At 36.0% G+C, this 25,031-nt stretch overlaps 1 protein-coding gene across 2 annotated transcripts; it reads right to left on the bottom strand.

Moving 5' to 3' along the window:
- Positions 1-13: 13 nt before the first annotated feature.
- Positions 14-23,850, bottom strand: LOC132549962 (CLK4-associating serine/arginine rich protein-like). Of its 2 annotated transcripts, XM_060213947.1 has the most exons (19): positions 23,826-23,850; positions 21,444-21,574; positions 20,450-20,547; positions 18,815-18,913; positions 17,924-18,006; positions 17,539-17,629; positions 15,437-15,564; positions 13,053-13,149; positions 12,139-12,217; positions 11,654-11,727; positions 10,281-10,325; positions 9,527-9,715; positions 8,517-9,269; positions 8,049-8,183; positions 7,176-7,224; positions 4,131-4,185; positions 3,361-3,419; positions 2,302-2,492; positions 14-1,970 (listed from the first exon to the last, which is right to left on the bottom strand). In XM_060213947.1, the coding sequence occupies exons 2-19, from the start codon at positions 21,540-21,542 to the stop codon at positions 1,913-1,915; spliced, it is 2,382 nt and encodes a 793-aa protein (XP_060069930.1). In that variant the 5' UTR covers positions 21,543-21,574; positions 23,826-23,850; the 3' UTR covers positions 14-1,912. The 2 variants fall into 2 exon arrangements, with proteins under 2 accessions (XP_060069930.1, XP_060069931.1); XM_060213948.1 differs by lacking the exons at positions 14-1,970; positions 2,302-2,492 and having other exon boundaries at positions 7,172-7,224.
- Between the last annotated feature and the right edge of the window lie 1,181 nt (positions 23,851-25,031).

Genomic DNA, 25,031 nt, shown 5'->3' with positions numbered 1-25,031 from the left:
CAAAATCTTGACGTAAAATTTCCAAATGTATTTTATTTCATACACATTTATACATAGCGAAATAAAACAAGACATTAAATTCAATTCCAGTATAAATTGTTTTTCCATTATAAATTACGTAATTCCGAAATAAAGAATTAACGGGTAGTCACCCGTAGCACAAAAAGCTGTATCTCTACATATCATCTCTTAAAGAACAACAAAGAAACCTAGGGCTTATTGTTATTGAGAAAAAACAACCCAGTGCACTCCACACTTGGGGGAAAAAATGCAAAAATGAGGGTGCTTTTTTTAATATAAAAGATTTGCCAATTGTTGCATGACCAATTTAATTGGAACAATATCAATGAAGGAATCCTTATTTTATTCATAGGAACACATACTGTGGATGGGAGCTAATTAGGTCATTTACCAATTCACCAGTAAATCAGCAAAATTCATTCAGAGCATTGAAAACACATGCATGGCACTAAACACTTCTAAGTGGGAAATCATCTAACAAGCATACTTAAGTACATAACAGGCAAAACAAACATAATAAAAAAATCTTAAAACATAAATTGTGTGACCTTTGACCAATTCATGAATGAAATCAATAAATTGCATGACCTTTGACCTCTAATAAATAATCATATTACCTCTAATCAATTAACTGTATGATTTTTAATCTTTATTTACTGATGACCTAACAAAGACTAAAATAGACAGTCCCAACACCAAAGTGACCTGAGCCAATAATAAGAATTGTTCTTCTTGGAAGTGTAACAAATAATTCTTAATTCATCTGTCACATTTACCATGTAATTCATTTTGGCTAAAACATTATTTAACAACATACACTGATTAGATATTGAAGCTCCAGTACACTAGTGTCACATTTTCTGTAGCAGTAGAAATTCAGTAACTTCTATACAGATTTAAAATAATCATACTAAAATTACCACTACATTAACTGTCCAATGTATGAAATTATTTCATAATTTATTCTAAACAGGAAAGCATAATCATATTTCAAAAATACTGATAATCACTAGGATATGGAAATCAGTAAAATCAGTTCATACTTGGTAATGGTAATTTGAATTTATTCTAAACAGGAAAACATAATCATTTTACAAAATACTGATAATCACTTAGATATGGAAATCAGTAGGAATTGGATCATGCTTTGGTAATGGTAGTTTATTCTAAACAGGAAAACATAATCATTTTACAAAATACTGATAATCACTAGGACATGGAAATCAGTAGGAATCAGATCGTACTTTGTTAATGGTGAACAGCATGTTTGTTCATTAACTATCACTTTATTGGTAGTAACTGCATCACTTTCCAAATGTTTCAACCATGTCCTGCGTTGTCAGAAATTCCTGATTTTACCATGTAAGGTCCAAACATCAAATTGTTGTCACTGTACCGCAAGATTAACAACATCCTTCACAAATATAATAAGTGTATCACATGATCAGGGTGATTTGATAACTCCTCAGTTCTACCACCCAAAAAGTATGACAGAATGTTTGCTGTACGCAAAATGTTGGTACTCCAGCCCCAAATTAGGTCCAGCACACATATGTAAGGCCTAGATTTTTGGTACATGGGTCCTGAATAATCACCAGCATATTATGAAAGGCCTACATGTTTGGTACTTTGGTCCAGAATCATCACAATTACCAGAATGAAAGGCCTAAATGTTTGGAAATAGGGTCAGAATCATCACCAGTACGAGTATGAAAGGCCTAGATGTTTACTGTCAATGCTCAGTCCCTAGTCACACCTAGCAAGAAGGAAATTCTCGATTATTATGTAGGTATTTGGGTCTTAAAAAGCCGCCAGTGTAAATGTGAAAGACTCAATGTTTACAGTGGATAAATTTACAAATAACCCTTGACATTTAAAGTCAGTTTTCCATTCAGTAGGACACAAGTTTACTACTACGGTGTGGAGGTGATCGTGACCTTGATCTTGACCTGTATAAAATAAAACGGAGAAACAATTACAGTATTTCAAATTGATGGAGTACAGTTGATTATTTAATAATTATTTCAATCAATAAAAAACATATCTTACTTCCTCATAAATGATTTTCAAGTTATTGTCTTTGAATTTGATATCTTACATATCATATGTGGATATTCTGCCAACATACATACAAAGGGAAATAACTCATTCAAAGTCAGCTATAGCCTATAACTCTGCAGACTAATACAAGCATTCATATGGTCTGCCTTTAACATTATGTCAATTAACAATAAATTATTTAAATAAATTAAAATTTTCATTCCAATTTAATATCAATACCTGCGTTTCCTATGTCTACTGACGGGGTTAGGTGATGGGCTTCTGCTGCCACAATCATATTTCCTTGACACTGGTGAATGTTGCAGTTTCTCATCACCGCTACTTTGGTCTTTTTCTCGCTCCCGGTGTCTACGTTCTCTCTCTTTTCGTCGCATCTCCAAAGCTCGAAGGCGTAGTTCTTCTTCTCTGTCCTGAGAAATACAGTTCATTCAGAGTTCAAATTTAAAAGAGCATAAAAAACCCCAATAAAACCCCCATTGCCCATCAATTACAACTATTTTTAACAAAATAAAGTACATAATATCACACCTGTAGAGAATCAGTGTTGGTTATCCTTCCATAAAGGATACTTCAGATCAAATTTGGACAAAATCCTGCCATACCTACAAAAAGCATTTCAAAGAATTTGCTTATTTCCACTATTTGGACATTCTCTGGGGGGGCATTGGGGCCCAGACGCATCATTTATAGAATTCTGTTTCCCCTTTCCCCAAAATGCTAAATAAACTCACCTCTGTTTTTACTATTTCTCCCCGAATTTCCCATCTCTAAGACTCAAATTTATGCAAAATTGATTCAATTTCACCCATGTATATTTAAGACCAGAATCCTGATATTTCTACAGTATGAGAATAATTTTAATGAATTTGCTCCATTTCCAATATTGGGCCCTGTCCCTCCCTCCCCAGGGGGCCGAGACCCACTATTTATACATAACTGAATTCTCTTTGTCCAAGGACAATATATATATATATAAATAACCAAATCTGGGCAAATTCCAATAATTTCTACAAGAGGTGTAGGATTTTGAAGGATTTGCTCCATTAATACAAAATTTACTTCCCTTTCCCTTCGGTGGCTTCCAAACAAATTTGGGTCAAAATTCTCAAAGTTTTTAATGAGTACATGTAGCAGCAATTTTAGAAAACAGGTTGAAAGACTAGGTGAGCTGAATGTTATCACATTTAAGATGATTTTGTATGAAGTTGACCGATTTGTGAAGTACGAATTGTACAGCCATTTGTCTTTAAATTTTAAATACAGATTATCAGTACATACCACTCGTTCACGTTCCACCTTTTCCAATCTCTGAACCTCTGCTTTCTTGTCTGCTTTGTCTGTAAATACCAGCCACAAGTTTTATCAACCAACAACATTCTCAATAGGAATTATATTATTACAAGAACTTTTTGTGTTTTCTACAAAAACTCTACCCTGAAACTCAAACTTGGCTTGACAAAGATAAAAGCAAGCGTGTGAAGTTTGATGAAAATCCCTCAAGAAATGAAGCTGGTAGAACCTGCTTCTGATTTAAATAGTATCAGTGACCATGACCTTGACCCAAAAACTTAAACTTGTCCTAGCTATTTCAATTTCAAGTTTAATGAGAATCCCTCAAGGAATGAGTTTGCTAGAGGGCTGACAAACTTTCAGGGATGGAGGGAGGAAAGGGTCGATGGATGGATGGATGGATGGATGGATGGATGGATGGATGGAGAGAGGAAAGAGAAAAACTAGAGCCCCCTCCCTCCTCCCCTAGTTTTACCAGTAGGGATCTACATTCACAATGTTTCGCATTTTCATTCTATGAACGTATTGCAAATAATTGGTACAAAAAATTTATAATATATAAGAATATCATATAAACCTGTGTAATTAAGATGTCACAGAAATAATCTGTTCTAAATTTTTCTTTATAAAAAATTAATCAAGTATCAACATATATATTGATTTCTTTCATCACAATTTTATCAAACCACACAATAACTTTATGAAAGGAAACAGATACTTCATCAAAGTGTGATTCCTTTTTAACATTTCATACTCACATTGTCGATTTAAAGCTGCCTGCATTTTTTTCTTCAGTTTCTCACGGGCTGATAACTAAAGTAAGAAAACAATCATCTGTGATCACATGTCCCCCTACTTAATGTATCAGACACCAGACCCCTACTTCAGTAGTGACAGGTGATCACATGTCCCCCTAGTTACTGTACCAGACACCAGACCCCTACGTCTAGTGACAGGTGATCACATGTCCCCCTAGTTACTGTACCAGACACCAGACCCCTACGTCTAGTGACAGGTGATCACATGTCCCCCTACTTAATGTATCAGACACCAGACCCCTACGTCTAGTGATAGGTGACCACATGTCCCCCTACTTAATGTATCAGACACCAGACCCCTACGTCTAGTAACAGGTGACCACGTGTCCCCCTACTTAATGTATCAGACACCAGACCCCTACTTCAGTAGTGACAGGTGATCACATGTCCCCCTAGTTACTGTACCAGACACCAGACCCCTACGTCTAGTGACAGGTGATCACATGTCCCCCTAGTTACTGTACCAGACACCAGACCCCTACGTCTAGTGACAGGTGATCACATGTCCCCCTACTTAATGTATCAGACACCAGACCCCTACGTCTAGTGATAGGTGACCACATGTCCCCCTACTTAATGTATCAGACACCAGACCCCTACGTCAAGTAACAGGTGACCACGTGTCCCCCTACTTAATGTATCAGACACCAGACCCCTACTTCAGTAGTGACAGGTGATCACACACTCCCCCTACTTAATGTATCAGACACCAGACCCCTACTTCAGTAGTGACAGGTGATCACACACTCCCCCTACTTAATGTATCAGACACCAGACCCCTACTTCAGTAGTGACAGGTGATCACACACTCCCCCTACTTAATGTATCAGACACCAGACCCCTACTTCAGTAGTGACAGGTGATCACATGTCCCCCTAGTTACTGTACCAGACACCAGACCCCTACGTCTAGTGACAGGTGACCACACATCCCCCTACTTAATGTATCAGACACCAGACCCCTACGTCAGTAGTGACAGGTGATCACATGTCCCCCTAGTTACTGTACCAGACACCAGACCCCTATGTCTAGTGACAGGTGATCACACACTCCCCCTAGTTACTGTATCAGACACCAGACCCCTACGTCAGTGGTGACAGATGATCACATGTCCCCCTAGTTACTGTATCAGACACCAGACCCCTACGTCAGTAGTGACAGGTGATCACACTTCCCCCCTAGTTACTGTACCAGACACCAGACCCCTACTTCAGTAGTGACAGGTGATCACACACTCCCCCTAGTTACTGTATCAGACACCAGACCCCTACTTCAGTAGTGACAGGTGATCACACGCCCCCCTAGTTACTGTATCAGACATCAGACCCCTATGTCTGTAGTGACCGGGGATCATACTCCTCCAAGTTACTGTATCAGACACCAGACACCATTTTTTCTCTAAATGGTTATAACTGTCACCAGCTGTACATTACTGGGTCTCTTTTCTATCACTGGTTATAACTGTCACCAGCTGTACATTACTGGGTTACTTTTCTATCACAGGTTATAACTGTCACCAGCTGTACAACACTGGGTTACTTTTCTATCACAGGTTATAACTGTCACCAGCTGTACATTACTGGGTTACTTTTCTATCACTTGTTATAACTGTCACCAGCTGTACATTACTGGGTTACTTTTCCATCACAGGTTATAACTGTCACCAGCTGTACATTACTGGGTTACTTTTCTATCACTTGTTATAACTGTCACCAGCTGTACATTACTGGGTTAAATTTCAATCAGTTGTTATAACTGTCACCAAGACAGAACATTAATGCCATTGGTCTCCTTATTAATCTCTCTACTTAGTTGAAACAGCAACACATAAACTTGGCAAAAGTAAGAAAGTCTCCCACAATGAAAAAGAAATTGCAATATTCATGTATATCAAATTATTCCAGTAGGTAATTCTTATGGATTTTCATAATTTTGACACAAAACTCAAACAAAATCTATTGATATTGTCTCAGATGTCAGCTTCCTGAAATTAAACTACTTCAAATTGAGCACAGACAATATAACATCATCAACCTATGGTATAATGCAGAGGGAAACTGTTCTAATGAGAAATTTACAAACCCAAGTAACCATAATGAAGATATTTCCCCACAGACCCGACCTACGGGTGATAAAATGCTGGTTAGATTATACCCTGACCTACCACTGCTACATGGGATGTAGAAAATGGGAATTGTTTTAAATTTAAATATCACATAATGTTCAAATATCATTCAAATGTGTAACAAGGGATGTAGAAAATGGGAATTGTTTTAAATTTAAATATCACATAATGTTCAAATATCATTCATATGTGTAACAAGGGATGTAGAAAATGGGAATTGTTTTAAATTTAAATATCACATAATGTTCAAATATCATTCAAATGTGTAACAAGGGATGTAGAAAATGGGAATTGTTTTAAATTTAAATATCACATAATGTTCAAATATCATTCAGTTGTGTAACAAGGGATGTAGAAAATGGGAATTATTTTGAATTTAAATATTACATAACTATCATACAGTTAATATTACTTCCTGTATTCTTTAAGAATAGCAATGAAGTTGCTGTACAGGAGTTCTGTCTCTAACCAGTAGTAACTTAAATAATGAAATCTAAGATACAGTCTTACAGGAAAACGATATTTGATACTGATTTACAGGATAGACAGCTCAGATTTAAATACACCATCCTCGGACAATTATAAGATGAAATACAATAGATTATCACAAAAATCGATTTTCCTGCTATAATACATTAAGAACTTGAAATGAATATAAATATATCACTTTCTTCTTTAAATTTGTAAAATGTTATTTAAAAAATGTGAACAGGAAACTAGGAAATAATACTGAAAGATAGTTAATCCTGAAAATCAGTATAAAATATCTGTATGATAAAGTGTTGTTTTCGTATCGGAGTGGAAATTAATGTCAGCATTACACTGACGAACCATGGACAAGGCAAGCAATTCTTACTGACTTGAGGAGCTTGAGGTGTCAGTTTACCAACCACAGCTACACCCGGGGGTCTGTAATGGAATACATATTGCCTGTTACAACATTCCACAAACATCACTGTAAATATGTCCATAAAAACAAATGCAATGATTTTTTTCTAAGGTGCAGTCAATAGCCTCTCTCCAAAGGAGGAGTTTAAACATGTAAATGTATAATGATCCCAATTTTCCATTTTTTTCTCTCATTTCTTTTTTGTAATAATTACCAATCAAAGTATTCGTATTAATGAAAGGCTTAACATGCCCATAATGTAGATATTTAAAACTTTAAATGCAAGATAAAATCCATCACATGCAAAACAATCAAACACTTTTATAGAATATGACTTATCAACAATTTTGAAAAAATACATTTTTCCTTTAAATCAGTTAAATTTGTGCAAAATAAACAGTAACCTGAAACAGTTTAAAGTTCTAAGTCAAGAGATTACCACTAGTATTGATATTAGCTGCTGAACCCAGACATTTAAACTTCACTATATATTTTACAGGGTTTATTTAATTATAATTTGGTGCATGATGACACAGAAGTCTAGATACAAAGCACTGTTAATCAACATTGTTCTTGTTCCTTATCCTGCATTATGTGAAGGCATATATAAAATTTTATGACATCAAAATAGTTTCAGTTATTTTAGTGATGGTATGAAGCGTGTTTGTTCAGTGAGGAAAAGTAAGATATGCAGCAAGCTCACACTCATTTGATTCATATGCAGTGCTATAACCAAAATATTATGCACCACCAAAACTCAGTGACAAGGGTACATGGACACTGAAGACATGTTAAATGGATGGATAAACTATGAAAAAATAAACCAATTAAAGTCGATACCTACCTGGATGGTTTATTAGTTTTGCTTTCCTTTTCCTCCTCCGATTCACTGTCACTTGATTTGGACGACAGACTTTGCCTGCGGTATCGCTTAATCACTGGTTCTTCTTTGCTCTGTACTGGTGAAGGTGATTTTGACCTAGTAACAATTTAAAGTTATCATTATTTGAAATTATTTTTGCATGTTTATTGTGGAAATTTACCTTAATATATTAATTACAGGATGTTTCACTCTTAGGGTTGCTGAAATCTTTTCAAACTCAAACCCTTCTTAAATATTTAGGGTCCTTACACTTAACACCTTCCTGAACATTAATCAATGTCCATGACAGAAAACTAGAGAAGCCACAAGAGGATCATATTTGGATGGTATAAATTTGCTTTGGAGGTTTTGTCTTTTAAACTCAAACCAAAGAACAGCTGTCCTACAGATCAGAAATTTGTTAAAGCTTCAGAAATATTGCTATCAAACCTTGATTTTGATGACCTTGACCTTGATGAAGATGATCTGCTGGAGAAGGAGGATGAACTTGATGAACGTGATGAATGTCTTGATGTGGACCTCCTGGATCGTGACAATGACCTAGATTTTGGTGACCTTGACCTAGACTTTGACCTTGATCTAGACTTTCTTGTCCTTGATTTTGATGAGGAGCTACTGCTGGACCTTCTCCGTTTTGATGAAGAACTTTTAATCGGCGATGAATACCTTCTATTCCTGTTGTCATGGCTGTCACGATTTTCCCTATAATCACGGCAATCGCGACTGTCACGATCCCGGTTATCCCTAAGATTCCTATAATCCCGTCCATCTCTGTCTCTATTGTCACGAACATCCCGATCTCTGTGTTCAGGATTGTCTCTATAATCACGATCCCTAAAATCACGTCCATCCCGACTATCCCTATAGTCTCGGCTATCCCGATAACCTCGACTATCCCTGTAGTCTCGAGTATCCCTATAATCTCTATTGTCGTTATCTCTGCCACGCCAGCCAGATCGGGGTGGTGGTCCGTATCTGTCCCTGCCTTGATAGCCACCCCGACCTCGATCTCTGTCTCGATCTCTGTCACGATCTCTGTCTCTTGACCTCGAACGTGATCTCTTTCTTGGAGTCCTTGAACTACGCCTGTCATTTCTTTGTGGTGATCTTGATCGAGATGATTTGGAGCTTGACCTCCTATTTCGTTCCTTTTTTGAATTTTTTTTTGCAGATCTCTTTTCACTAAAATAAATATGAAAAAAAAAATCTTATACATAATAAACAAGACAACAAAACTAAAATTCGAAGTCCTTACAAAACATTATGAATCAAATTATCTCAAGATCTCACTTCCTGGTCAATAAAATTCTACTATTTAATGTTATCTTTCCCTCCTACAACCCATGAATGAGACAACAGAATAAGAATTCAAGGTCTAGTTGTATTTGAGGTAAGCCAGTCCTGGGTAGAGAACAAAGCTTCACTATATAGACACAGACCATGGTGGTGACTTTTTAGCCTCAGGTTTTCCGTTGTTCTCGACGCTGTGTTTAGGTGGAAGAGCTGGTCCGTGCATGGTGCCTTCTTCCTCACTTTCTGCACCAAAACTTGTGATGAACATGACCTTCCCTCCAGTCTCGGGTGATTTGGAGCGGGAACGGGATCTAGACTTTGATGATGACGATGACCTAGAAAACCAGCAGTTACCAATTATGTACATAAATTTTGAAGAGCTTCACAAGAGGCAAAAGCGCTTGGAACATCTCTGTTATCTTAAGTGTAATATTTATACATGTATTACATGTAATAGAAATCAATTCTAATAAAAAAAATAATTCCAAAAGGCTCAAAACTACGATAGTACAAATAAAGTCCATCATGAAAATATAGCTGTTGTTGCATGGTAACAAATAAAGACGGAAGAATTGGGTATCGCCTTATAACAAGCGATATGTAAACATCACTTCAAGCAACAGACCTGATCTGCAAACAAAACCTTAATTCTTTGTTTATGTGAATGGTGTACCTTTTGCTGGATATCAGGTACAATTATATGTCATCTTGACATTTGACCTATGACTTTCCAGATCCATTTTGTAATGTCATCAAACTACTCATAATGTTTACTTATTAACTTAAACTATATTAAAAAAAAAAAAATCATGCAAATGTCAGAATATACATTTTAATTTTCCGTTTTTGCTTTTCAATGCAAAGATAAACAAAGGTTTCCCATAAACATTGAAGTTTTACCTTTTCCTGTATGGCTCGTATTTTGGGCTGTCTCGCGCAGCATAACTGAAACATAACAACAGATGAATTAACAATCGGTGCTATGCTAAAGCAAGAAATCTAGATAGTGTTATTGGTATTTGGTTTCAGGTGTCTCCAACGTTCCTAATTATCATCAAAGAAATATATTTATAAGACTTAATCACCAAAACAAGAAATTTTTTCTTGAAACCAGAATCCATGTTTGAGTATGATAATGGTTTCATGAATAATGACCTGGTTTTTCAAAAAATACTTTGATATCCTAGATTCTTTTGCCAGTCTTCTGTAATCAAAAGCAAAGCTACTAATCAGTCCTGGCATAACATTTTACTAAAATAAATCTTTAAGATGTAAATGCTCCTGATTTCATTTCAAATTTGCATCGTAAGTCCAATATGACCTTTGACCCTTAAGCCTAGACTGATGTGCTCCTTAGTACGATAAGGTGTGAAACTTGTTCATTAGGAACAGATGGACATCTGAAGGATCATACAACAGTAATTTCTAACAGCCAAACCTAAGTCTGTCCCTCTATACCGCCAAGTCTGTTCATCTAATCTTTAATGTAAAGAGACAAAGGGCCATAACTCTGTATGTAGTGGGACATTAGACCAAGGCTGAATTTGCTTAACCCGGTTGAAATGGTGCAGGTGGTCAGGAATTACTCCACTATACACGAACGCACATGGACCTAATATACGTATAGCTCAAAATGAGGTTTCAGAATTTCTTGTCAAGCATAAATCAATGTATTTAAAATTAAGATACTATACGTTTAACTTATACTTTATAGCACAATATGTGAGTGCCCTTCCCTACTTTTTATGCTGAAATTCTGATATCTAATGATATTAATCAAGTTGGTTTAGGACAGGAATGACTGGAACCCTCAAACTGCATGTGTCAAATTTTCTATAGTCTAGCATGGTACTGATCTGTACCTGGCATTTTTCTTGCAGATTCAACTGGTCAAAACATTTCAAATGCTTACACAAAAGCATCCCAAGTTTCAGTACAGATTGTCCAAAGAAATATTTGCATGACATTCTTAAGTTTTCATGTGTGTGCAAAATTTAGCGATAGTAAGTTACACAGTAAAAAGAAATGCAGAATTCATGTACAATGAAAAATGGGCTAACACTCTGGTGACGAATTGTCCTTTATGATGTTTTTTTTTTCCAAGAAAAATTGTCCCCTGAAAAAGGGGAAGTCAGAGGAAAAAGAGGAAATCAGATACAACTGCCATCAGCATGTGAATAAAGAAGAGATTTTTCAATGTGTGTGAGCTATGCATGTGAAAAGATGATTTCTTTCCACAATTATCGTTTTAATACCATACTATTCTTATTTACCTTGGTGGACTCAGTTTACGGCCTGCTAATCGCTTCTCCTTGTAAGCCCGCCTCTCTCTCCTTGATTTTCGACCCTAATCAAAATAAAACACTGATATGAGATGGGTGCATACAATAAACACAGGACTTCCAACACACTGCTCATCCACAAGTGTCAAGGAATAGCTGCATGTTGATTTATATTGCTGCATAAAATATCTACCAAGAAAGGTCCCTATTTTTGTTCAATTATGTTATTTGGCTTTTTATACCAGTAAATTCTAAGGATTAGATTTCCAACTTACAGATGTATGAAAATCTAGGCATATTCCCATATCACTTCTTCCTTTGTTTTCTGAGGATATCAAAATATTGTGTCATGAACACTCTTAAATTACTTATTTGATTCTACCTCTCAAAAAACATTTGTATGCAATGAAATACACAACTGCAAGCATATCTATTACCTATTCAAAACAAAAATATCTTAAATTAAGGAAACTTACTGCAAATTGTGCTTTTTCTTCTTCCAACATCTTAGCTTGTCGCAATGCCTCAATTTCCTCCTTGTCTTTAGACAAAAGCCTGCAAAAAGGGTACATGTCAACTGTGATGCCAGTGATTAGGAAAATACATGGACTAGATGTGTCTCTGCGCCACAAATGCCCCCTCCTGGCGGCAAAGCTTTTCAAATATTTATTTCTAAATGGATATTGAATTTAATCTGCATACAAAAGAAAGATCCTCAAATTAAATTTTTAATCACAACTGCATAGTGGTCAGAGTAGCAGTTTGCAGATATTCATCTACAGGAATGGCTGAATTGGCAAAAGCAAGGTCTAACTTGGAGCCATAAACATTAGTTGCTTGATGAATTTGTTGAATGGTTTTAAAATATTCAATAATTCTGTGAAAGGCTCATGACATCTACACCTTGCAGTCTTTCTTTGTAACAAGTTTTATTCAAATCCTTCAAAAGCTTTAAGAGGAGTTGGGAAGATAAGTCATTTTGCGTAGAAAAATCCAAGTCCAAGGGCCATAACTCCTGTAAAAAAATTGAACAGCATTCCCTTTGCATTACATACCACTGCTAAATGTGTTCCTTCTTTGCACCAAGTTTCATTAAAATCTTCAAAAAGGTTTAAGAGGACTCAAAAGAAAAAGTAAAGAGGACAGACAAGATGACAGAATGACTGGAATGACAGGAAGGTAGAACACTATATACCCACTGCCATGTAAGGCTGAGGCATATAGATCATCAGACTGGCTAAAAAACTTGTCTGGAGGGTTATATTTCTAAAATTCTTCTGATGTGAGTTCTAACTCCCAGAACAGTCTGGAAAACTGCCTCACAAAGACTTATAAGGTTATTTTTTGTTGATGAAAATGAGGCCCAGAAACATGAGCTTGAAAGTGTTACCTGGTGTAGTCTTCTTCCTTCATGCCAAACAGCTGAGCACACTGATTCAACATGGTTAACTGTTCTGCGGTCAAGGTATCAACATCCAAGGTGATATCTATTGGGAAACAATAATCAGAAAGTTTATTAGCTATTCAGTTTAAACCAAAAAATATCCTCATACATATGATTCTTACTAAAAGTTACTTTAAACATCAAGAACAGAAATAATTCAAGCCTTTTTTCAAATCCTTATCAAAATGTTTTCTTACATCTATCAAGAATTATCATGAGGAATCATGACACAGATGGTTTTTACTGGGTTCTGTGGGTGATTTATCACACAACATCTTTTTCATTTCCTCAAGTATCTGTCACAAGCCAATCATACCGGAACCTAGAGGTAATACATTACAAATTCCTTATTGCTGTGTAGAAATCTTTTGATAGAGAAATATCGTTATGACCCTGTTACAGAAGTGAACTCAGATTCTCCAAACAGTTGATAGGATAAATGTAAACTGTATAAATGTTTCATCATTAATCATAGAAATATAAGGCAGAAATAAATAGCCAATATTTAAATCTCTGGAACATTTACAGTCCAATCCCTTTATATTGAAATTCTTGGGGAATGACAAAATACTTCAAATTTTCTGGATTTCAATATAATCAGGGACAAGCTTGTTAGACCGTTCAACGAACATCTTATTGACGCGTACAATAGTATACAGTACAGGTATGATGTGTGTATACACAACAAACAATATACAATATATCTGCATTTAAATGAAGTGTATTGTTTTTTACGGGTCCGTCCATATTGCTGCTGAGAAGTGTGCTTGGATTGATTCTGAAATCTCTTTAGCTTTTTCCTTGTGATCAACAGATCAAATCTGTTGATATTTTTCACGGATTGTAAATTGTTTATGTTTTTACTGGAGAGAGCCTCTACAACTGCCATTCTGTAGACTAATGTAGACTGACTTAGGTGTATGTCTGAATACTCACAATTAATTTCTGTTGTGTCAGACTTTTACCTGGCCATTGGCATCATACTCGTCAAAGCGCACAAGGATACAGATAGGGCTACTCTCAGATACAAGGATACGGACAGGGCTACTCTCAGGTACAAGGATACAGACAGGGCTATTCTCAGGTACAAGGATACTGATAGAGCTACTCTCAGGTACAAGGATACGGACAGGGCTACTCTCGGGTACAAGGATATGGATAGGGCTACTCTCAGGTACAAGGATACAGAGAGGGCTACTCTCAGGAACAAGGATACGGAGAGGGCTACTCTCGGGTACAAGGATACAGGTATGCTACTCTCAGGTACAAGGGTACAGATAGGGCTACTCTCAGGTACAAGGATACGGATAGGGCTACTCTCAGGCACAAGGATACAGGTATGCTACTCTCAGGTACAAGGGTACAGATAGGGCTACCCTCAGGTACAAGGATACAGATATGCTACTCTCAGGTACAAGGATACGGATAGGGCTACTCTCAGGTACAAGGATACGGATAGGGCTACTCTCAGACACAAGGTTATGGATATGGGATGCTAAACTTGGTTCAGAAACTCCACAAATGGATTAGTTTGGTCAGCAACTATAACAGATACACTTGACCTTAGTCAGTGACCCATCTTTCAATTAGCCCACATAAGTCAGCTAATTCATTGTTAATCAGACCTGACTTAAGTCAGCTACTTCCTTCTCAATCAGACCTGACTTAAGTCAGCTACTTCCTTCTCAATCAGACCTGACTTAAGTCAGCTACTTCCTTGTCAATCAGACCTGACTTAAGTCAGCTACTTCCTTGTCAATCAGACCTGACTTAAGTCAGCTGCTTCCTTGTCAATCAGACCTGACTTAAGTCAGCTACTTCCTTGTCAATCAGACCTGACTTAAGTCAGCTGCTTCCTTGTCAATCAGACCTGACTTAAGTCAGCTGCTTCCTTGTCAATCAGACCTGACTTAATTCAGCTACTTCCTTGTCAATCAGACCTGACTTAAGTCAGCTGCTTCCTTGTCAATCAGGCCTGACTTAAGTCAGCTACTTCCTTGTCAATCAGACCTGACTTAAATTAGACCTGACTTAAGTCAGCTACTTCCTTGTCAATCAGACCTGACTTAAGTCAGCTACTTCCTTCTCAATCAGACCTGACTTAATTCAGCTACTTCCTTCTCAATCAGACCTGACTTAAGTCAGCTGCTTCCTTGTCAATCAGACCTGACTTAAGTCAGCTACTTCCTTGTCAATCAGGCCTGACTTAAGTCAGCTACTTCCTTGTCAATCAGACCTGACTTAAGTCAGCTACTTCCTTATCAATTAGACCTGACTTAAGTCAGATACTTCCTTGTCAATCCTTACCTACTTCCTGATCTATCACTTACCTAAATCTGCTACTTCAACATCGGTGTCACTGCTATCATCACTGTCATTCTCCTCCTCCTCTGGCTCCTCAGGGGCTGGGGTACTGTCAGTGTATGTGTAGCCAATTGCAGCCTTCTTCCCTGCAAGTCTGTTCAATGATACACAGACTCTATATAAAAACTACATCAATAACTGTGGCAAAGTTATTGTTTGTTTCAATCCAAATGATGCAAGTAACTGAAGATGACTACAAAATGCACATCTGTGATAAAAGTATGACAAAATAGACCTACATCTGAGTACATATCAGTACACCTGTCTGAGAAATCTGACAAATACATTTAATAGAGTTAAACATTGAATTTATCTAAAACTGAGAACAATATGCTTATCTGTGATTAAATATCCAAATTATCTGTACAAGACAAGCAGAAACTCCATTTTTTCAGGTGTGGTCTCCTTGTAGTACAATGACTTGCCAAACGTATTTGGTCACAACTCAAGCATATTTTCATTCTATCACGGCCATGTATTAAAAGGCCTTGGCCTTCGTTTTCTGTGTCACTGTTGACAATTGGTGCTATTTTAAGCTTAATAAGTCACATGTCTTTATGTGACTTAATATATATTTGTTGTCGTCTTCTTTCTTGTTTTCTCCCAAATGCTATGAAGCCAAGACAGGACAAAAAGCCAGGGAACTTTCAATGTATGTGAAAAATATGAAAATTGGGCTATTTCAAAGCGGATATACTCCGTAAAATGACAGTATCGCAAGTTAGAACGAATTGTAAAACAAATTACAAAGAGACTTTCGTGGTGCTAAGAAAAGAGAAAATGAACTTAAGACAACTTGGAAAAGGTCGTATTCTAAAACGAAGAGTATAACGGAGAAAATGAGACAACGGAGACCTGATCTCGTCTAGCCGTGCTTGGTGCATAACAAATGTGAAGTGATGATTTGTTGTTGCATTTGCTGGAATGGTGTGGGGAAACTGACTTCTATCTGTGAGAATATTGATGCTGTGAGATATCATAAGGCTTGGAAGAAAGTTACAGCAAGGCATTGTCCTGCATGTGATTATTTATCCCAAACCGACAACGCATCCGTACATCATGCGATGTTTACCCAAGAATATGTTGCCTTGAATGGAATCAACTGTAGAAGTTGGCCTGCAGTCTCCAGATCAAAATATAATTGAAAATGTTTGGTTGTTTGTCAAAATAAAACCCCAATCCTGCTTAACATTTGTAAAATTGAGAGAAGATCAGGAAAAACAATAAATCTGGTCAAGATTACCCCTGCCTACATCCACAGCTTACATAATGTGATCCAAACATGAGTTTTAAACGTGATCCGAATAAAAGGACATCTCAAAAAATACTTAAGGTAAGTGCGAAATTTGCAACTGAATTATCGATTTCCCTCTCAGTGACATTTCATATCGACCGTATTTAAGAAAAAATGTTCACACACCACCATTGTGACAGAATATTTTTGGCACGTCAATGTAGCTGGTGGCTACTGAATTAACAACATACAGGAGGCTATCTTGGGAATTTAGGCCAAAGGACACAATATCAGCACATACTGGTCTGTTTCTCAGCTTCCCCACAAACAAAACCACCACAGGTAGGGAGTGTTGAACCTCAGAACTTGAGGTTACGTAGGTCAAGGCTCTTAACCAAATGCGCTGCCATGGCCATATGCTTTTGTCATTACACTTCGCCATTTGAAAAACAACAAAAACTTCACATGTATAACAGAACTGTGAAAAACATTCCTGCTGAGTGCCCCTACAGGGATTGAACCCCAGTGTAGAGTGTGAGAATCCATTAGGCTTTGTCAACTGAACTAACAATGTACATATATCCATTAACCATGTCCTTATAAGCTACTTCCCCTCTTTTAGGATCTTCTCGTTTTTCAATTTGAGACACAAAATATCACAACCTCTAAGATTTTGTTGGAAGCCAAAACAACAGAACAGCTAAAAAGACAATTTCAGCAGAGCGACCCAGCTGAGTGACAGGGACCATATTTTGAACTCTGTACAAACAACACCAACCTGCATCTTTTAAATATGTATGTACATTGCACATATCTTTGAGTACGGTTACTCACTTTTTTTTTTCTTCTTCAATTTGAAATGTTCTGTTTGCAGCACCAAATTGTTCATCAATAGCTATCTGCTGTAGGCATTGTTCCTCTGTCACTGTTGGTTAAAAAATTACAACATCTCTAAACAATATCTCTCCAACAAACGAGGACAATTTGAGGACACAAAGATTCTACTCATGTTGTTTATATTATAACTTATCTATATATGCATTTAACATGACCAACAGAAACAAATTCAAGAACAGAAATGGCCATGTTATTATATGCTGACATGTGTTGTTAGCTTATTGTAATCTAAAATGTCTATAAGTTAAATTAAATAATTTATTTTGTTAATATAGAGTTTGAAAGCTTTCGTTTATAGATACCACATAAAGGAACAACTTACAGCCAGAACATTCATTTTCTACAAGTGTTCTGTATCTTTCATAGCAGCACAGTCTTTCTTCTTCCTCTTCATGTCTAGTAAGCCTAAAAAAGAGTAAACAACTCAGAGCATAAACAAGACATTTGAAGGTAAGTCTGATGTGATGATGTCATATTTAAATAAACAAAAGTTTAATTGCCTACTTACAAGCCATGAAATTTAGTCAAAGATGATGGGACATTATGTGATGTTAAAGATGATGGGACGTTATGTGATGTTCACTGTTGCCATTGCCAAAATAGTTGCATTAGTTGGGTTGATTTTACAGAGTAGTGAAAACAATCAGTAGAATCCTAAACACTTGTACTTAACTCATTCCAAAAGCTTAGTTTTATGTTTGAGATAGTTAATATTCCAGTCACACTAGATTCTACAAGCCCCAGCCACTTTGATTAACAAGAGGCCTACGGGCCTTAAGGGTCATCTGACTATAAAGACCTATACATGAAAGAGGCCAAAAAGGCCTAAAATAAATTGCTCAACTACACTACAGCTTACACAAAAGACATTGGTTGGTTCATAAAGACATTTTCTGCAACTTTGAAAACATTTTCTTTATACATCACTACTTAAATGCCATTACTCTGGCCATTTGCTTGTTGAAAAAGCAAGCTACGGGCCCAATAACAAGACCCTTAGCCTTTTGGTTATTGAGAAGAAGTTGCTTACACATTTTACCCCTGACACCTTGAAAGTGGATCAAGGTCATTCATATAAACAAACTTGGTTCATCCCATCATGCTACAGGCCCAATATCAGAATATTTGATGAAGTTCAACCAAATTGAAATATAAAGGGATCATATATAATGGATCTCATAAGTATAAGATCCATTGATGGAGGAATACATACGTAGGAGGTGCTGCTATATTAAAATGTGGCAGATAGTCCAGATGTGCCCGTACATCAAACCTGTCAATCATGTTATCTGTCTGTCCCTGCCATGGCATCCTGTGAAAGACAATAAAGTATTTCATATTCACTCAAAAGGACAAACATTAAAAATCTAAAGAAGACGAGTATCCAATTTTTTTTCTTCAAGTCAGCACCAAGCTAGTGTAGCCAGATGGAACTAGAGTTAATTTGACCAGGAAAATGGAGAAATTGTGACTTTTACCCCAACCTACAGACTGCAGACAACAAGCAATAACATCTTGGTAATGTTTTTTATCTAAATAGAAGTGAACATTTTATCATTGATTTTTTTCACATAGAGCTTGTCTTCATTTTTTCCCTTCAGAAATTTGACTTGTTAAACACTTAATTAGTGGTAAATATATCAAAATTGTTAGTCATTTACTTATCGTGATTTTCATTTTAAGTTATGCATTAACACTCTTAAAAAATTATGTTGTTTTTGCGTTCATATATTCTGGCACATGTCGACCCAAGTTAAGATCACACTGACCTGCGACTATATCAAGGTTGCAACCTTAGCCAAATACTAAAATTGTAAAATTTGAGCACAAGATCCCATTTCAGTTTGCAAAACTGAACAAGCAGTTGTAGGTCAACACAATGACAGTACAAAGCTAATATCTCTCCTGTATTAATGACAATCATAAATCCCTTCCAGTTGTACCTACAAAGAACTTATCAACTGGGTCTTCTCAGTTCTGAACACCGAGAATGACCTGCCAACTTCAGGAATGCACATCTATATACTTGAAAGGTAATATTAATTTCAATTTCTATGCAAATATAAAAGTTTTCGGTTTTTTATGTGGCTTAAAAATGAGACATTAAAAAGGCAGATTTCTAAGAGAGCAATGGTGTATGATATGGGACAGAAATTGTGACACTGAATATTGACAGTTTCAATATATGCATACCATCGAAACTGTCATCATGTACTGATCATTCTTATAAGTTCTTATACAGTGGAAAATAACCAACGTTGTGCTCAAAATACTATTTTTCTATGAAAATTACAGTACAGTCCTTAAGATGCTTACATTCATGAAAAGTATTTGATTCTACCATATCTTGGTCTTGAAAAGAAGATTTTTAAAATCTGAGTCAATTTGACCCCTTTGGCCCCTTGGGGTTGGGGACTGTATTATTTCCTTCATTTTAGGCCAGGGAAAGCTTCTGAAAAATTTCACTGAATTTGGATCAGGGTTTTTGAAAGTTGAAAGTTGAAAGTGTTAAATTGTTTACAGATACACCATGCCGGATGAAGGGTATTAGAATATGTCATCTAAAAAACCAAACACATGCATCTAAGGCATACATTGCAATTATTTGGTTTATTCTGACAACAGAGACTACCTTTGATATACATGTAAATAAATCTGAACATAATGACATGTGCTGTCTGAACTCTTGGACAGATACATGTGGGGATTCTAACAGATACACATATGCTGTGTGGGGATTCTGACAGATACTCACATGATCTGTGGGGATTCTGACAGATACTCACATGATCTGTGGGGATTCTCACAAATACTCACATGCTCTGTGGGGATTCTTACTGATACTCACATGCTCTGTGGGGATTCTGCTGCTATAGCCACCGCCTGGTCCAGGTTTATCTTGCATGGCCTTCCGTAGATTCTCAGAAACTGGGTAGGATCTAATTTCTAAAAGAAAATAAATTAATGTGTAATAATTCTGTATAACTGTGAAACAAGATAAAAGATATATAATTATATGAAAACTGAACTAGTCATAATTATAACAACAGTAGGCTTCCAATGTTCATGACAACAGGCCTTCAATGTTACCAAGAAATTTTCTATTTACAATATTACTCCATAGGTATCACATATGTTTGAATTATGTACAATCCTATTTATCAAACATGGACTTCAGAGATCTAACAATGAATGTGGATTTATATGAACAGGGATGCACATGCAAATAAACTTTTGATTACCAGGTACACATTAAATCTTATTTTGTTTATCTACAACAAAAAAAATACTTCAATTGGATCATCAGAAAGAAAAATACAGAGAAATATGTTAGTCTAAATCTAGTACATTAAATGGTACAAGCAAAGAATATTATTCGAAAAACGATAACAAGTTTAAAGATCAGTAAATCAAATGAAAAAAGTCAAATATTAAATTGGCTAATAAGTCAGATGAATTTCAGTTATCTCCCTTACAATCACCAATCAAAAATAAATACTGTATTTACCAAATTTTCAAAAATATTGTTTTTATTAAAAAATGATATATCCTCCTCAAACTGATTGTTTTGTCTACTGTGTCATGAACAGTGTTTTGTAATTAATTGAAATACTGTGTTTAATACCCATTCTCAGAAACCTTGCTAGGGAATTTCCTTAGTTTGTCAACTAAAAAAACTATTTACACCTAATTAGACACTTTAGATAGACTGTTATGAATAAAATCTAATTTTGGACCGCTGACATAAATTTTCAATACTCTCTAACTTTCAAATGCACTCTGCATGTGATAAATGGGCCAGGTCCACTTGAGAGATCATAACATTTCAAATCATGTCTTACAATTTTTTCATAAAATTCTCTTCTTCTTTCTGCTCTTTTCTTGTAATCTACCATCAGCCCCCGAATCTTCTTCTCCTGTTTTCGTGCCTCGTGCCACATGTTGTACTTCAGATACTACCAGTTGCATAAACCTGAAGCAAAAATACCTTTATGGTCAGTAATGAATATAAACTGGTTCATAAAATCTGATCCTTTGAACTAAATCTGTAACTCCTATTGTTTTAATTCTGTAGTATACTATACTTAGTAAAGTTATCATCATTTTTACCAATGATACAAGTATCATATGTTTAAGAATTAAATGGTCAGATCAGCAATGATAAAAAGAAGAAAGAAAACATTTGAGGGAGTCTGACATGTTATAGTTTTCAAGTTTCTAGAACAAACACTGGTAGAGTAAACGAACACTTGGTCATTGTAAACAGTCGTAATCCAACTGTGATGTGACAAAGTTTCATCCTCTGCAGATTGGGGAAGCCATGCTTCTTTTGTAAAGGATATTCTTTTAAAGTTAAAGAGATATTTTCCGGACAAGTTAGTGAGAATTTTGTTAGATTTACATAAGGATTTACTTACATTCCTATGGAAATTGTTCATCTCACTCTGACACACAAAAACAAATTTGAAATTGTGATATCTAATTTGCATAAATTCTTCAAAAATTTAGCTAGATAAATTCACAAATGGTGCTGATTGTGTCATCATAATCAAACCCTTGACCAATGACTTCCTAGTCCGACGCTCAATCAATCAAGTTACAAGAAGTCCTCTTTATCCAAGCGGTATATTGTGGTTAGTATTTAGCAGGATTACTTAAACAACAGTCACTAACATAAAATACATAATATGTCACAATGTAATGTTGCAATAATTACTATTCAAAGTAAACTATATTGTATATTTTGCTTCCATCACTACACTAGGAAAAAACTAGACTGACATCTTTAGGTCAATAAGGTTACTCCTTGCACAGGTTTGTATTGGTCGATCACATGGTGTAACCCTTCTGGTTCACCCCTTCCATTTCTTGCAACGGGTGATTTTAAATTCCATGCAGACAACTGTTTTGTGTAAAAAATTTGAAGAAATATGCAAGATCTACCATAAGGGAGATAAGTCCCTCATCGTCATTTAATAATTCCATAAACTTGATCATACTTTCCATTAGACGTGTAATAGAGCACTGGCAAATCTGGCTTAATTGGCATATTTGGCTACATAGCCACATCTGACTATATATATATGGTAAACGAAACAACTGAGCCATACCTATTCGCCATTATGATGTGCACATTGATAAAATGGATGATAAATTGAGTGAGATTGTTATAGGTCACCATTTTTGGGGGTTAAATTCATTCCTTTACCCGAATATTCTGATGGTAGGCATAAGAATTCCTTAATTCATTATTAAAATACCTCATACCTCACTTGCTTCCACCACACAATTCACATTCATTGTGGATTACATATTTTTAGCACAGAAAAATGCTGTTAGTGCACCTGTAATATGTTTATAAACCAGGTTGGCCACAATCCTTCTTATGGTAACAGCCCAGCATTGGAGGGGTTGCTTCTGCTTTGTCAGTTGAAACATAAACACTTGACCTAACTGTTAATTTGAAAATGAATTTAATTGCACAAAAATATTCATTTCTGTTGTCTTTGTGCTAAAATGACAATTTATATCACTAATCTTTTCTCCATTGACTGCAGTATCTAGCTATTGGGCACATTTAGTGCAAATGTCACCGGTGAGCATGAATTTACCCCTGTTCTATTTTTAGCCACACTATTAGCAATGGAGGTGACTTTTTACAAAAAGCAAGATAAATGAATTCACTTCTTATGTAAAAATGTGAAATGCTGCATTAGTAAATGGGCCATGTCAAAAATATGCCACATTTTGTTGCAAATGCTTAAAAGAACTTTTTGTGTTTCTCTATCAAATGACCCTGCATTTGATTAATTAATTGATTACTAGTTGATGGTAATTATCCCTCAAACTCAAAGACTGGACTATTACCCAAATGAATGGTTGTGTCCAAGCTGTTAACCTGTAAAATCGTACTGGTCTTATGCTATACAATACATCGTATACTACGTAAACAAAAAGTTTCCATCCTACTAAGACTACTGTACAGTGGATCCGTACTGTCAGTTCAATGTCGAATCCACTTCTACCATGTTCTACACTACAGTGCACCATCTCAGGTGTCGTCACATTTGGCATCCTATTCTTGATTTCAGTGCACTTCCTTTCATAAATAAAACAAATGCAGCGAATGGACAAAATATTTAGACAACATTGTCAACGCTGACATCTAATGATATTAACAGACGCGGATGTAAACTTGCATTAAAATCAGCTAGATACTTTACCTTCCCAATCGGCAGTTCACCGCCATTTAGCCGGAAGTGAACATATACTCTCCGAACCAAATCCGTCAGATACTCTAAAAAGTAGTCTTATAGTTGTTTTATCCATTCATTTAATTGGTTGGTTTTTCTATTTGTCGGTCCATATTGATAAATTCTTGATATCAAGCAAATATTTTAGTTTTGATGTCATTTTAAATATCACATTCTGAGTGACAACCTAATGACTCGTCAAATTCATTGGCGCGAAAATGGCATCGGCTGCTAAACTTTACTACTCATATCTACAATCATTTGAAGTCAACTTCAGTTAACATGATAAACAAAGTAATTAAAATAACCTGGATATTTGACGTTTATTGAGGTCAGAAGTTATACCCTAGACTTTTAAAAATTATTCTGGTAGCTATTTTGGTTCTAAAAAACACACACAACAAAAAAGACATAACATAAAATAAGATGGCACCATGAATTACCCCGGACGCCAGCAAAACAACGGTCTAAGTCTTCGTTAGAAATTTCTTTGGTATAAAATAGAAAGTGATTTAAGTAAGAAATGTGGGGAAAATTTAAAACATGTGTTTCTGTCTCTGCTGAGCCTCGAAGCGTGGAACAGAATAGAGTCTTTCTCAAGTCCCGGGTTTTATAAAAAAAAATATAATGTTCATTTACTGATTTTTTTAAAATCGAAACAAATGTGAAATATTCTATGTCTGCTAGGTGTCGATTGGATAGCAAATAAGATTGAAATTCTAAAAAACACAGAATCTCATGGCATCACGGACTTAGATATAGATGTATAATAGGTCCAATAGTTTAATTGATGTTCATTATTTCGTTAACATTACAAAATCAATATTCAAACCAGAGACATATATAACACATATATGTCTCTGTTCAAACTAAGTGTTTAATTAAAGACATTTATCCAGTCAGAGGAAGTGCAATCCAACGTGTGACGTTATAATGTCGACGCCAAGAATTAGGTCATGGCACTCAAAAGGATACGATCATTGTCACTGAATTTGTGATGGCTATGAAGTGGAGTTAAAAACGAAGATGTCGGTAGTTTCGCAAATTAGAGCACATACAATACATGTATATGACCTGTTAGATAAAAGGAAGTAAGAGGAAGCTTAGACTGCCTTGTGAAAGCCTTTCACCAAGCCGTCACTCACTATGCCACGGTTTTCCCTCGGGCGGAGTTAC

The sequence above is a fragment of the Ylistrum balloti genome, unplaced genomic scaffold (genome assembly GCF_031769215.1).
Source record: "Ylistrum balloti isolate Yb309-2 unplaced genomic scaffold, AGI_CSIRO_Ybal_v1 Utg370094, whole genome shotgun sequence".
NCBI lineage: Eukaryota > Metazoa > Mollusca > Bivalvia > Pectinida > Pectinidae > Ylistrum > Ylistrum balloti.
The sequence above is the reverse complement of the archived record's forward strand: the minus strand, read 5'-3'. Positions and strand labels throughout refer to the sequence as shown.

Excerpts from the sequence above, each read along its gene's own strand:
- LOC132549962 (XM_060213947.1), bottom strand. The coding sequence starts at position 21,542 with ATGTGGCACGAGGCACGAAAACAGGAGAAGAAGATTCGGGGGCTGATG. Across the intron at positions 9,716-10,280 it reads TACGAGCCATACAGGAAAAG|GTCATCGTCATCATCAAAGT; the intron begins GTAAAACTTCAA and ends CTGGTTTTCTAG. Across the intron at positions 7,225-8,048 it reads AAAACTAATAAACCATCCAG|ACCCCCGGGTGTAGCTGTGG; the intron begins GTAGGTATCGAC and ends ATTCCATTACAG.